Source organism: Ornithorhynchus anatinus, chromosome 1, assembly GCF_004115215.2.
Source record: "Ornithorhynchus anatinus isolate Pmale09 chromosome 1, mOrnAna1.pri.v4, whole genome shotgun sequence".
NCBI lineage: Eukaryota > Metazoa > Chordata > Mammalia > Monotremata > Ornithorhynchidae > Ornithorhynchus > Ornithorhynchus anatinus.
Window position 1 is genome coordinate 185149450 of NC_041728.1, and position 14481 is coordinate 185163930.

Here is a 14481-nt window from a genome sequence, read left to right on the forward strand (position 1 = left end):
GGAGCCTTTCCTCAGCTCTCCTACCTCACTTTCTCAGCTCTTCTACCTCAGTTGCTCGCCCTTTTGCCTCAGTTCCTCACTCATTCATTCATTCATTCATTCATTCATTCATTCAATTGTATTTATTGAGTGCTTATTGTGTGCAGAACACCGTACTAAGCGCTTGGGAGAGTACAATACAACAATAAACAGACACATTCCCTGCCCACAATGAGCTTACATCTCTCCTAACAGTTTCTCAGCTTTCCTACTTCAGTTTCTCAGCTTTCCTACCTCCATTCCTCACTTCCATGGCACTTCCACTGGGCAGAGCACTGAATTAAGCACTTAGGGCAGTACAGAGTTGGAAGATTTGTCCTTGGCCCACAACGAGCTAAGGCATATATGAAGTTCTCAATAAATTCCATTATTAATTGCCATCATTAATATTATCTTCATAATTTGTCCTTTCTCTTCTTCTGTCTATAATTTATTTTGTCCTCTCCCCCACTAGGTGGTAAGTCCCTTGGAGGAGAGGATGTTGCCTGACTCTATTTACTCTCTCAAGCGCTTAGTATAGTGCTCGCCACACAGAAAGCGCTCAGTAAATACCATTGATGATTGATTACCCCAGCCGAGAGGGTGCCCAGTGGGCCTGTGGGTGTGCAGGGGATGGTGGGATGGGGGCGTGTGGAAGAAGGTGCGTGGCTCAGTGGAAAAGAGCATGGGCTTTGGAGTCAGAGGTCATGGGTTCGAACCCTGGCTCTGCCACTTGTCAGCTGTGTGACTTTGGGCAAGTCACTTCACTTCTCGGTGCCTCAGTGACCTCATCTGTAAAATGGGGATTAAGACTGTGAGCCCCACGTGGGACAACCTGATTCCCCTGTGTCTACCCCAGCGCTTAGAACAGTGCTCGGCTCATAGTAAGCGCTTAACAAATACCAACATTATTAAGAAGGTGGGGAACCGGTCAGGGAAGGGGGAAGGGTCTCTAGCTGAAGAAGGGGTCTTCCCTTCCTACCTGTGATCTGGACCTCCCTGGCAGCCACAGGGAGGGGCTTCGTGAATGTCTGTTTGTGTGTGCGTGTGTGAGAGAGAGAGAGAGAGAGAGAGAGAGTGTGAGTGTGTATGTGTGTGTACATGACTTTGGGGTACACGGAAGGTCAAGTATGGCATAGTGGATAGAGCACGGGCCAAGGAGTCAGGATGTCATGCTCCTCCACTTGTCTACTGGGTGACCTTGGGCAACTTACCCTATTTATTTTGTTTATTTTGTTTAATGAGCTGTACATCACCTTGATTCTATTTAGTTGCCATTGCTTTTATGAGATGTTCTTCCCCTTGACTCTATTTATTGCCACTGTTCTTGTCTGCCTGCCTCCCCCGATTAGACTGTAAGCCCGTCAAACGGCAGGGACTGTCTCTATCTGTTGCTGACTTGTACATTCCAAGCGCTTAGTACAGTGCTGTGCACATAGTAAGTGCTCAATAAATACTATTGAATGAATGAATGAATGAATGAAATTACTTCACTTCTCTGGGCCTCAGTTCCCTCATCGATCAAATGGGGATTGAGATTGTGAGCCCCACGTGGGACAGGGACTGTGTCCAACCCAATTACCTTGTACTTGCCCCAACGCTTAGTACAGTGCCTGGCACATAGTAAACGCTTAAGAAATACCACAATCATTATTAATAATGATAATAATAATGATGGTATTTCTTAAGCGCTTACTATGTGCAGAGCACTGTTCTAAGCACTGGGGTAGATACAGGGTCATCAGGTTGTCCCACGTGAGGCTCACAGTCTTAATCCCCATTTTACAGATGAGGGAACTGAGGCCTAGAGAAGTGAAGTGACTTGCCCAGAGTCACACAGCTGACAAGTGGCAGAGGTGGGATTCAAACCCATGACCTCTGACTTCCCAGCCTGGACTCTTTCCACTGAGCCAGGCTATTTCTATTATTATTATGCCTGTGTATACATGGATTGGGGGGTGGTGTGTGCATGGGCGGGTAGGCACGCATGTACGCGTCTGTGTGCAAGTTAATGCGTGTCAATGGGGATGTTTAGGTGTAAGGTGTGTGTGTGTGTGTGTGTGTGTGTGTGCGCATGCGCTTGTTGTGGGTAGGGAATGAGTCTGTTTATTGTTGTCCTCTCCCAAGCACTTACTACAGTGCTCTGCACACAGTAAGTGCTCAATAACATGGCTCAGACAGCCTGGGGCTTGAGAGTCAGAAGACGCGGTTTCTCATCCCGGCTCCACCACTCGTCTGCTGTGGGACCTTGGGTAAGTCACTTTGCTTCTCTGGGCCTCAGTGACCTCATCTATCAAATGGGGAGGAAAACTGGGATCCCCACGGGGGACCACCCGATGACCCTGTATCTATCGCAGCGTGATAGCGGCTGTAGCAGTATGAAGCAGCGTGGCTCAGTGGAAAGAGCCCGGGTTTGGAAATCAGAGGACGTGGGCTCTAATTCCGGCTCCGCCACTTGTCAGCTGTGTGATTTTGGCCAAGTCACTTCACTTCTCTGGGCTTCAGTTCTCTCATCTGTCAAATGGGGATGAAGACTGTGAACCCCACGTGGGGCAACCTGATCACCTTGTATCCCCCCCCCAGCGCCTAGAACAGTGCTTTGCACATAGTAAGTGCTTAACAAATACCAACATTATTATTATAATTACCACAGCACTTAGAAGAAGTTTAGAGAAGCGGCGTGGCTCAGTGGCAAGAGCCGGAATTGGGAGTCCGAGATCATGGGCTCGAATGCCATTATTAACTTGGCTCAGTGGAAAGAGCACGGGCTTAGGAGTCAGGAGTCAGAGGCCATGGGTTCTAATCCCGGCTCCTCCACTTGTCAGCTGTGTGACTTTGGGTAAGTCACTGAACTTCTCGGTACCTCAGTTCCCTCATCTGTAAAATGGGGATTAAGACTGTGAGCCTCTTGTGGGACAACCTAATTACCTTGTATCTACCCCAGCGCTTAGAACAGTGCTCGGCACAGAGTAAGCGCTTAACAAATACCAACATTATTAATCCCGCCTCCGCTACCTGTCAGCTGTGTGGGGCAAGTCACTTCACTTCTCTGGGCCTCAGTGACCTCATCTGTAAAATGGGGATTAACTGTGAGCCTCCCGTGGGACAACCCGATGACCCTGGATCTCCCCCAGCGCTTAGAACAGTGCTCTGCACAGAGTGAGGGCTTACCAAATGCCAACTTTATTATTATTGTTGTTAGAAGAGGGCTTGGCACCTAGTAAGCGCCGAACAAACGTCATCATGATTATTACTGTTAGAATGAATGAGCGAGTGTGTGAGTGAGTGTGAGTGTGTGGGGCCCGTGGGCGTGGCCTCGCCGTGGCCCTGTGGCAGAGCGCGCTCTGATTGGCTGCCGAGGGGCTGAGTCGGGGGGCGGGGCCAGGTAGGGGGCGGGGCCGGGGGCCGTCAGTCAATCGGACGGACGGACGGACGGACGGACGGACGGACCGACCGACCGACCGACCGACCGACCCTGGTGGCGCAGGAGCTCCCTCGGCCTGACCCCTGCACCCTCGGATAGCGGACCTCCGGACCCCCTCCGGACCCCGGCCCCTCCGGCCCCCGGCCCCCCCGGACAGCGGCCCCCCTCCGGCCAGCGGCCCCCCGGAGGCCGGGCGCCGCGGCGATGGGCAGGGCGAGGCCGGCGGTGGCGTTGGAGGACTGAGCGGCTCCGGACGGGACGGGACGGGACGGGACGGGAAGGGAAGGGAAGGGGAGGGAAGGGAAGGGACCGGCCGGACCCGGCCGGGACGGGACGGGATGTCGGCCCCGCCCCGAGGACCCCTCCCCAGCCCCCGACAACGACCCCTGCCCCCGCTCCGCCTGCTGCTCCTGGCCGCGATGCTGCCCCTCTGTCCGGGTGAGTGACGGCCGGACGGACCCCCCCACCCCCGGAACGACCGGCCACCCCTGCCCTTCGATCCTTGACCCCCTCCCGTCACCCCTCCCCCCCCCCCGAGTCCACGACCCCCGGACCCCGAAAACCGGATCCTCCACCCCCGACCCCCACCCGGCCTTTCCCCGGCCCCCCACCCCTGGACCCGCGACCCCCGGACCCAGCTCGGGAAGGGGACCCTCGAGACTGGGGGAGCCTTGACCCTGGGGTCTTACAGCCCCCCCCCCCCCATCCTTCTCCCCCTGCCCTCTTTTCCTTCCTCTCCTCTTCTCTGTCTTCCCGCCCTCCTCCTCCTCCTCCTCCTTCTCCTTCTCCTTCTCCTTCTTCTCCTCCTCCTCCTCCTCCTCTTCCCGCCCTCGGCTCCCCCCATAATCCCCCGCCTCCTCCTCCCCCTCCTTCCATTCCTGCCCCAACCACCCCCTCCTCTTCCCTCTTCTTCTTCTCCCCATCCTCCCTCTCCTCCTCCTTCCTCCCCCCTGCCACCCCGACCCCCATCCCCTTTCCTCTCCTACCCCCTTCCCCCAGGGCCACTGGTTACTGGGTCCTATGGAGGGGCTGTGTGTGTGTGTGTGTGTGTGTGCTTGTGGGCGTGTGTTCACATGTTTGTGTGCAGGCATGTGTGCACACGTGCTGGACGGGTTGGGGCTGGCTGGCCCTGGCTGAGAGCAGAGGAGTTGGGTGGGTTTGAGGGAGACACAAAGCATTGGGGTCGTGTTTCCCCCACCACCCTCGTCCTCTGCACCGAAAGACCTGGGGGACGCTTGGGGACTCAGGAAGGGCCCGCCCCGACCTCCAGTGACCCGGGCCCCGGGCCCCTGGCTACCAGCTGAGCCCCAGAGCGGGCACCGGGCCCCACGTATCTTAAGAAAACTCTGTTTCAGAGTGTGTGCAGGGTAGGCCAGGTCCTACTTGAGGGGAAGCTTGTGCTGGAGCTTCTGCAAGGCAGGCCGGGGCCTGGTCCGCTGGGGGACAAGGGAAGCAGGTGCTGGATCGTTTGCAGGGCAGACCAGAGCCTGGTCCACTGCGTGTGCTGAAGTGTGTGCAGAGCAGGCTGAAGCATGTGCAGGGCAGGCCGGAGCCTGGTTCGCTGTGGAGGGGAAGTGTGAGCTGAAGCGTGTGCAGGGCAGGCCGGAGCCTGATCTGCTCAGGGGGACCGTGTGCCAGAGCGTCTGTGGGGCAGGCCAGAGCCTTGACTGCAGGGGGGAGATGTGCTGAAGTATGTGCAGGGCAGGCCTGCAGCCTGGTCCGTTGCAGAAGGGAAACGTGTGCCAGAGCGTGTGCAGGGCAGGCCGGAGACTGGTCCGCAGGCGGGGGTCAGGAAGGAAGCGTGTATGGAGCACAGGCAGGGCAGGCCGGAGCCTGGTCCACTGGGAGACAGGAGAAGCAGGTGCTGGAGCATGTGCAGGGCAGACTGGAGCCTGGTCCTCTCGTGTGCTGGAGCATGTGCAAGGCAGGCCAGAGCCTGGTCCACTGGGGGAGGAGTGGAAACGTCTACATGACGTGAGTCAGCGCCCACAGCTGCAGCCAGAGCTCACTGCCCCGCCCTGCCCCGCCTTCACTGGTCCAAACCCAAGCTCCCCTCCCCGACCCCCCTCCCCATCCTCTGCCTTCCCCTCCCCAAGCCCTGGGCAGCCTATCCCTGCCAGGTGCTGTTTGTCCTTATGTCCAGCCTAGAGCCTCACTTCCCCAGCCCGCACGTGGCACATCGCCGCCGTCCATCCGTCCATCCGTCCGTCCGATACTAGTTCCCCCAGCCTGGGCGGCCCATCCCTTCCCACCGTCTTTCTGTCTGTCTGAGCCTGGAGTCTCGCTCCCCTGGCCCAGGGGTGGCCGCAGCCCCTTCCTCAGCCCTGGCCCCCGATGGACAGACGGAGGGATGGACGGACGGATAGTCTGTCCGTCCGCATGGTCTGCCCCTCTGCACGCCTGCCCAGCGGGGCCCCAGTCGGCTCCAACCCGACTTGGCGGGGGCCGGGGCCCGCGGGCCGGAGTCTGTCGGCCAGGGGCTGCGGGTGCAGTTGGAGTTGCTGGAGGGGCCGGGACCAGGGATGCCAGGTAGGGAGTCTTGATAGCCAGGGCCTTCTGCTGTGGTGGCCAGGGGCTGGGGGACGATGAGTCCTCGCCTTCATAAAATAATAATAATCGTGGTATTTGTTAAGCACCTACCATGTGCCAGCCACTGTACTAAGCACTGGGGTGGATACAAGCAAATCAGGTTGGACATAGTCCCCTTCCCACGTGGGGTTCACAGTCTCAGTCCCCATTTTATGGATGAGGGAACTGAGGCACAGAGAAGTGTGAAGTGACTTGCCCAAGGTCCCACAAAAGACAAGTGGCAGACCCGGGATTAGAACCCCATGACCTTCTGACTCCTGGGCCCGTGCTTTATGGGGGTTCTTGGGAATGGGGGGAAGGGGAAAGGCGCTCCCGGTGGCCCCTCGTTCCTTAGACTGGGCCACCTGGTCCCACATGGGGCTCACAGGCTAAGTGGGCAAGAGAACAGGGATTGAATCCCTGTTTTACAGATGAGGAAACTGAGGTACAGAAAAGTGAAGTGACTTACCCAAGGTCCCACAGCAGATAAGTAGAAGCAGCATGGCTTAGTGGATAGAGCACGGAGTCAGAAAGAACTGAGTTCCAACTCAGTTCCATCACTTATCTGCTCTGTGGCCTTAGTAATAATAATAATGATAATGATGATGATGATGGCGTTTAAGCGCTTACTATGTGCCAGCGCCGAGTGCTGAGACTTAGGCACGTCACCTCTCTGAGCCTCCGTTACATCATCTGTAAAATGGGGAGTAAGTCTGTGAGTCCCATGTGGGTCAGGGACTCTGTCCAATTTGATTAGCTTGAATCTAATAATCTCCCTCTAGACTGTAAACTCGCTGTGGGCAGGGAACGTGTCTACCAATTCTGTTGTATTGGACTCTCCCAAGTGTTCAGTACACTGCTCTGCACAAATAACAGCTCAATAGGAATGACTGATTGATCTATTCCAGCAGCTAGTACAGTGCCTGGCACAAAGTAAGCGCTAAACAAATACCATAAATAAGGGGTGGAGCCGAGATTAGAACCCAGGTGTCCTGATCCCCCAGGCCTGGCTTTCTCCACTAGGCCATGCTGCTTCTCAGACCGCAGAGTAGGGGGCTACTCTGGGAGTCGAAGGCTGAGAGTGTCAGGGAGGAACGGATGGATGGCGAGAGGAGGATGGACAGATGTGGTCGCCGTGAGGCAAGGAAAGAAGCCACTTGTGGGCGAGCTAAAATCGGTGCAGAAAAGTAGGAGGCTGGAGGGTGGGGGCAGGCCTCCTCGGGAGGGGGGCCGGATCATGGGGCTCGTGGTGGGCAGGGGCTATGCCCGAGCCGAGCGCTGAGGGCTCCAGAGGGAGGCTGGACGTCCGGTGGCTGTGCTGGGCTTTCCTGGGTCTGTCCAGCCCAGGGACTGAAGGAGGAGAGGCTGGTGTGGGGAGGGTAGGGAGTGTGGAGCCACCCCAAATCACATCCTGAGCAAGAGCCCCCTCCCCGCCCCTGCCCGCCGCTTGCCTGCCTCCTGCCTAGCCCCTGCCTGGCCCCTGCCCACTCTGAGCAGGGTTTGCAGGGCTGGACTGGACCACTGGGATCAGGTGGGGCTGTGGGAAGAGGGTGGTAAAGAGCAGGCAGCAATTGGTCATTTGGTCAGTCCACCAATCAGTGGTCTCCTGCTTGCAGAGCACTGGACCTAGGAGTAAGTTATGGTCACTGGTCCATGGGAACCCCCCCCCCCCCCAAACACACACAACCACACTCTCTCTCTCTCTCTCTCTCTCTCTGTGCTGGGCACTGGGGGAGGATAGAGTGGGGAGGAGGAGACACTGCTCATTCCCTCAACGGGCTGCTGGTCCATGGGGAGACTGGACATACACATGCGTGTGCACACAAGCATGCATGTGCACACACATACATACACATAAAGCGCTGGGCCCTGGGGAAAGACAGAGGGAGGAGAGGATATGGTCCATGCCCTCGCGAGGCTGCTGACCTGATAGGGAGACAGGACCCACACACACTCCGTGCTGGACATTGCGGGAGGGACGGATGAAAAGGAAGAGACACGGTTCCTTGAGGGGCTGCCGATCCATGGGGAGACCAGCTGGGTCGGGGACAATGCAGGGGTCACCGGGGTCGACCGCAGTGCTCGCAGCAGCTGCCCACCCAAAATCCTGGCCACTGACATTGTCACAGGGTGAGTCCAGAATCCTCCATTCCCACGGCCCGGAGACTGGGGCCTGACCACAGCGGCTCCTACGGCCCCGGGAGCACCTGCCTGCGAGGTCCTCTCAGGGTCCCCGTCGGGGTTGGGGCAGGTTGGCACGGAGGCTGGGAAACTCTGGCCAGACCTCTGGGCTGTCCTCCCTGGCCCCGTGCCTAGCTGACCTGGCCATCCTGGGGAAGTGACCCTTTCCCTGGAGAACAGCTAATTTTAGGGCCAGAGGAGGAAGTGGAGAGAGCGAGGGAGGGGTAAGGGGGGTGTGTGTACAAAAAAAAGAGCTGTCTCGCAACCCCAGCCACACTGGTAAACGCAGATTTTGTGGTTTCCGGGGGTGGTGGTGGGGTGCTCCGGAGTGGACGGGGATGGACTGTGGAGGCTGGGCAGTGGAGGCCGAAAGCCCGTCCCTGACCCCCACTGAACAACCCCGGTCAGGGGAGTTTGAGGGTGGGGAATGGAGGGGACAGAGACGGGGGTACTGGTCACATGCTGTGTGTGTGGACCACTGGGGTTCAAAGTTGCTGCTCATGTGTCTATAGTGTTTGCAGAGCCCTGCGTAGAGCACTGGGGTTCACAGCTTCTGGTCACAGGTCTAGAGTGTGTGCAAAGCCCTGTGCGGTGAGCTGGGGTACGCAACTGCGAGTCACAGTCCAGAGCGTGCTCAGAGCCCCGTGCGGAGACGTGAGCTACATAGCCACTGATCACAGTCCATAGTGTGTGCAGAACCCCGTGTGGAGTGCTGTGGTGCACGGCCTCTGGTCACGGATCTATAATGTGCTCAGAGCTCTGTGCAACGTTCTGGGATACACAGATGCTGGTCAAAGTCTTCAGTATGTGCTTGGTTCTGTGTGGAGCCCCGGGGTACACGGCCCCTGATCAAGAATCTAGAATGTGTGCAGAGCCTTGTGCGGAGCTGCAGGGCTATTGCGTGTGCGGGGGGGGGGGGGTGCACAGCTGCTAGTCCCCGTTGTAGAGTGTGTGCAGAATCTAGGAGAGAGAGCAGCCTCTGGACTCTGGCCCCGGACTCTCCGGAGGATCTGTGCAGTGCCAACCATGAGAGGCAGGCTGAGGGTTACAGGACCAGGAACTGGTAGATCAGGTCAACCGGAGCAGACGTGAGCCTCAGGGTGAGGGCCCAGGGCTGGGGTGTGGGGGATGTCACGGGACCGGTAGCCAGGGTCGACCAGAGTTGACTTTAGCCCCAAGGTGAGGGCCCAGGGCTGGGGGTCACAAAGAACGGTCTTGGGAGTCAGAGGACCTGGGTTCTAATCCCAGCTCCTCCACTTGTCTGCTGTCTGACCTTGGGCAAGTTCCTTCATTTGTCTGTGCCTCAGTTCCTTCTTCTGTAAAATGGGAATTAAGACTGTGAGCCCCATATGGCACAGGGACTGTGTCCAAACCTGATTACCTTGTATCTACTCCAGCACTTAGAACAGCGCTTAATAAATACTATAATTATTAATTATTATTATTATTGTTAGCTAGGATGAACCAGGGCTGATGTTAGCCCCAGGGCGTGGGCCTAGGGCTGGGGGATCACAGGACCAGGAGCCAGTAGCCAGGGTCAACCGGAGTTGACGAGAGCCCCAAGGTGAGGGCCGGGAGAGGCAGCCTGGGGGTCACAGGACCAGGAGCTGAGCTGGTAGCCGGGGTCACCTGGAGCTGACGTTGATCACAGGATGAGGGCCTGGGGCTGGAGGTCACAGGACCAGGAGCTGGTAGTGTTGACCGGAGCAAACATTAGCCTCAGGTGGCCCTGGGGCCAGAGCCCGGTGGTGGCAGGTCCAACATAAACCACTGGAAACACTTCTTGCCTAGCACCGGGGGTGTCCATTTGGCCTGGGAGCCCAGAGGCCATAATCTGGCAGGAACAGCGGAAGCAGGCAGACCCCCTGGACCATTGTCCATTCTGGGTCACTAAGGGAGGGGAAAGTCAGGGAAGTGGGATGATCCATGTTGCGTCACTAAGGGAGAGTCAGGGATGGAGAGGGGAGAGGCAGGGGTGTGGGGTGGTTCATGCTGGGTCACAGAGGGAGAGTCCAGGATGGAGAGGGGAGAGTCAGGGGTGTGGAATGGTCTATCCAAGGTCACTTTGGGGAGAGTCAGGGATGGAGAAGGGCAAGTTAGAAATGTTGGATTGTTCGTTCTGGGTCACTGTGTGGAGAGTAGGGGGTGTTGGATGGTCTGTGCTGGGTCACGGAGCCAGAGTCAAAATGTTGAATGGTCTATGATGGGTCACTGGGTAAGAGTCAAGGGTGTTGATGGTCTTTGCTGGTTCAGAAGGGGGTCAAGAGTGGAGACGGGAGAGTCAGGGGTATTGGATGGTTCGTGCTGGGTCACTGCAGGGAGAGTCAGATGCATTTCATGGTCCATGTTGGGTCACTGAGGAGAGTCAGGGATGGAGAGGGGGGAATCAGGGTTGTTGGATGGTCCAGGCTGGCTCATTGGAGAGAGTCAGAGATGGACAGGGGAGAATCAGGGGTGTTGGATGGTCCGTGCTGGGTCACTGGGGAGAATCAGGGATGGAAGCGAGGAACTGGGGTGTTGGATGCTCCATGGTGGGTCACTGGGAAGAGTCAGTGGTGGAGAGAGGAGAATCAACGGTGTTGGATGGCTTGTGCTGGGTCAATAGGAAGAGTCAGGGTTGGAGAGGGGAGAGTCGGGGGATCGGATGATCTGGGCTGGGGCACTGGGTCAGGGAGGGAGAGAAGAGAGTCAGCGATGTGAGATGGTCCGTGTAGGGTCGCGAGGGGAGTTGGATGGTCCATGTTGGGTCTTGCGGGCTGTTGAATGATCCGTGTTGGGTCATGTGGGGTGTTGAACGGCCCCTCCCTCTGACACCCCTCCGACACAAGTTTTCTCCAACATTCTGGGGTCCTGTTGGAGACGTAGTCCCGGGCCAGGAGTCTGGGGGAGCTGAGCGGGCCAGCCTCTTGGAATTTGGCGGGAGCTGGGTGGACCGGGGACTTGGGGTTTGGGGGCTTGGTGGGCCGGGGAATGGAGTTTAGGGGTCCTGGCGGGCTGTGATGGGGCATCTTGGGATTGGCTTCTCTCCAGCAAGCAAATGGCCTTCATGTCTGTCTCCTCGACCCCCGCAGGCCTCAACGTGTGCACACGGGGCAGTGCCTCGTCCTGTGAGGAGTGTCTGCTGCTCCACCCGCACTGCGCCTGGTGCTCCAAAGAGGTAAGGGGCAGTGCTCCGTACTCCAGACCCCTGGGTCCCTGCTTAGTGCTGCCCATCTGCACACCTCTGCCTCTGACCTCGGGGGGCTTCCACTTACCCAGAGGGGCGACTCCCCTCCTTCCGGAGAACCACAGCACTGAAGGCTGGGGGTGGGGTAGCTGTCCCCTGTGTCCAGAAAGTGTCCGGAGGGAGCCGCAGAAAGTTGGGGGCAGAGGAGCGCTCCCCGCTCTCAGTCCAGCATTTAAGACTCAGTAATAATAATTATGGTATTTGTTAAGGATTTACTACATGCAAGGCACTGTGCTAAGTCCTGAGCACCAGTACAATTCTCTGGCCACAGTAGGTGCCCAGTACAGTGCTCTGAACAGAAAAGTTTTCCAGTACAGTGCTCTGTCCAGAGGAGACACCCAGTACAGCTCTCTGATCACTGGAGGGGCCTAGTACAACACTCTGGCCACAGGAGTTGCCCAGTAGAGTGCTCACATCACAGGAGACAAGCAGTACAGTGCTCTGGCTGGAATGTAAGCTTCTCCTCTAGACCGTAAACCCGTTGTGGTCAGGGAATGTGTCTGCCTATTGTTGTATTTTACTCTCCCAAACGCAGAGTACAGTGCTCTGCATATAATAAGTGCTCAATAAATACTTTTGAATGAATGAATGAAAGAGGCACCCAATTCAGCACCCTGACCACAGGAGGCGCCCAGCACAGCACTCCACACACAACAGGCTCCCAGCACAGGGCCCCGCTCTCACAGACGCTCAGCAGATAGTAGTGCCCCACCTCTGGGCGTGCTGGCCTGCCTCCCCCTGACCCCCTATCTCCCCGTGCCCCAGGACTACGGCGGACCCCAGTCGGAGCTGCCGCGCTGTGACCTGCGAGAGAATCTGGCCCGGGGCGGTTGTGGTGGGGAGCTGGAGGGCCCCCACACCAGCGTCCACGTCCTGCAGGACGACCCCCTGAGCACCAGGGCCTCCGGACACGCCCTGGACCAGCTCACCCAGATCAACCCGCAGAGGATCGCCGTGGACCTCAGGCCCGGTGAGCCAAGGGGCCGCCCCGGGCGGGGAGACTGGGGGAGCGGGTGTGGGGCTGTGGGGCGGGCAGGGAGAGCGTGCCTGGAGGTCCGGCGACGGTGCGGGTGTGTGCCCGGCAGGCGAGGCGGCGCGGGTGCGGGTGCAGGTGCGCCCGGTGGAGGACTACCCGCTGGACCTCTACTACCTGATGGACCTGTCGCTGTCCATGAAGGACGACCTGGACGCCATCCGCCACCTGGGCACCCGGCTGGCTCAGGAGATGCGTGCGCTCACCAGGAACTTCCGCCTCGGCTTCGGCTCCTTCGTGGACAAGAGCACGTCGCCCTTCTCCTACACGGCCCCCCGCTACCGGGACAACCCCTGCGTCGGGTACGGGAGGCCGGGAGGCCGGGCGGGGGGCCGGGCTCGGGGCCGGGGTTCCGGTTTCACTGAGGAGAGTCGGGGAGGGAGATCGGAGAGTCGGGGGTGAGGGATGGTCAGTGCTGGGTGACTGGGGAGCAGGGAGTGAGGGATGAGAATGGATGATCCATTCTGGGTCACTGTGGAGAGTGAGGGATGGAGAGGGGAGAGTCAGGGGTATGGGATGGTCCATGCTGGGTCACTGGGGAGAGTCAGGGATGGAGAGGGGAGAGTCAGGGGTGTTGGATGTTCCGTGCTGTTTGGCCCAGTGCTTTCCAACCTGACACCCTCCGGCCCTCCAGCCTCCAGCCCATGCCCTCCTCCTTGGCCCGTTAGTGCCACCGTGATCCAAAGCGGGTGATCCACCAGGAGCCAGGAGTCCAGACCCTGAGGGGGCCCCCAGGGAGCATCACCCCCGGCCCCGCCCACTGCACCCCGGGGCTCCGGTCCAGCCCTCTCCGTTACTAAGCAACACTGCTCCTCTCCCACATCACCCCCTGTCCCCACGGCCCACACCTACTGTGCCCAAATGTAACCCATGAAGTAGCCCTCACCCTCCAATTTTCGGCAATCTAGCCCCTCCCCCTGCTTCTCTGACCCCAGCCCTTCACCCTCTAACAGTAACGTATTATTAATTAAGCATTTATTGTGTGCCAAGCACGCTACTAAACATTAGGGTAGATATAACATGATCAAGTTGGACACAGTCCCTGTCTCACATGGGGCTCACAATCTTAATCCCTATTTATCATTATTATTATTATTATTATTATTAAGAAACAATAATAATTATTATGGTATTTGCTAAGTGCTTGCTAATGTTCCAAGCACTGTATTTCTTAAGTGCTTACTATGTGCCAGGCACCTTTCTAAGCGCTGGGATAGTTATAAGTCATTTTCTAATAATAATAATAATTGATAATTGTGGTATTTAAGCACTTACTCTGTGCCAGACACTGTACTAAGCACTGGGGTGTTTACAAGTAAATCTGGTGGGACACAGCCCCTGTCCCACGTGGGGCTCACAGTCTCAATCCCCATTTTACAGATGTGGGAAATGAGGCCCAGAGAAGTATAGTAATTTGCCCAAGGTCACATAATAGACAAGTGGCGGAGCCGGGTTTAGAATCCATGACCTTCTGACTCCCAGGGCTGGGCTCTATCCACTCCTGAGGCACGGAGAAGTGAAGTGACTCTCCTTCTCCTGGATCGTTATATCCAACCTTGGGCTTTACCGATACTGTCCTCTCCTGGTTCTCCTCCTCCTATCTCTGGTTGCTCATTCTCAGTCTTTGCCTCCCACCCTCAAATCTATGGGGGTCCCTCAAGGCTCAGTTCTGGGTCTCCTTATTTTCTCCATCTACACCCACTCCCTTGTGGAACTCATTCTGTCCCATGACTTCCACTCCCATCTCTACGCGGATGATTCCCAAATCTCCCTCCCCAGCCCTGACCTCTCTCTTTCTCTGCCATCTCGCAATTTCCTCCTGCCTTCAGGACATCTCTATTTGGATGTCCCACTGACATCTCAAGCTTAACATGTCTGGAACAGAACTCCTTATCTTTCCAGCCAAACTCTGTCCTCCCCCCTGACTTTCCCATCACTGAAGACGGCACCACCATCCTTTCTGTCTCTCGAGCCCATAACCCTGACATTTTCCTCGACTCCTCTCTCTCATTCTACCTGCATATTCAATCC

General features: G+C 57.3%; 1 protein-coding gene across 2 annotated transcripts in view; it reads left to right on the top strand.

The window, feature by feature from the left end:
- Positions 1–3786: 3786 nt before the first annotated feature.
- Positions 3787–14481, top strand: part of ITGB5 (integrin subunit beta 5) — a 46688-nt gene continuing 35993 nt past the window's right edge. For both annotated transcript variants that reach the window (XM_029063332.2, XM_039913600.1), the window contains exons 1-4: positions 3787–3880; positions 11263–11348; positions 12183–12387; positions 12503–12752. In XM_029063332.2, the coding sequence (XP_028919165.2) occupies positions 3862–3880; positions 11263–11348; positions 12183–12387; positions 12503–12752 (560 nt within the window). In that variant the 5' untranslated portion in view covers positions 3787–3861. The remainder of the gene's footprint in view (positions 3881–11262; positions 11349–12182; positions 12388–12502; positions 12753–14481) is intronic.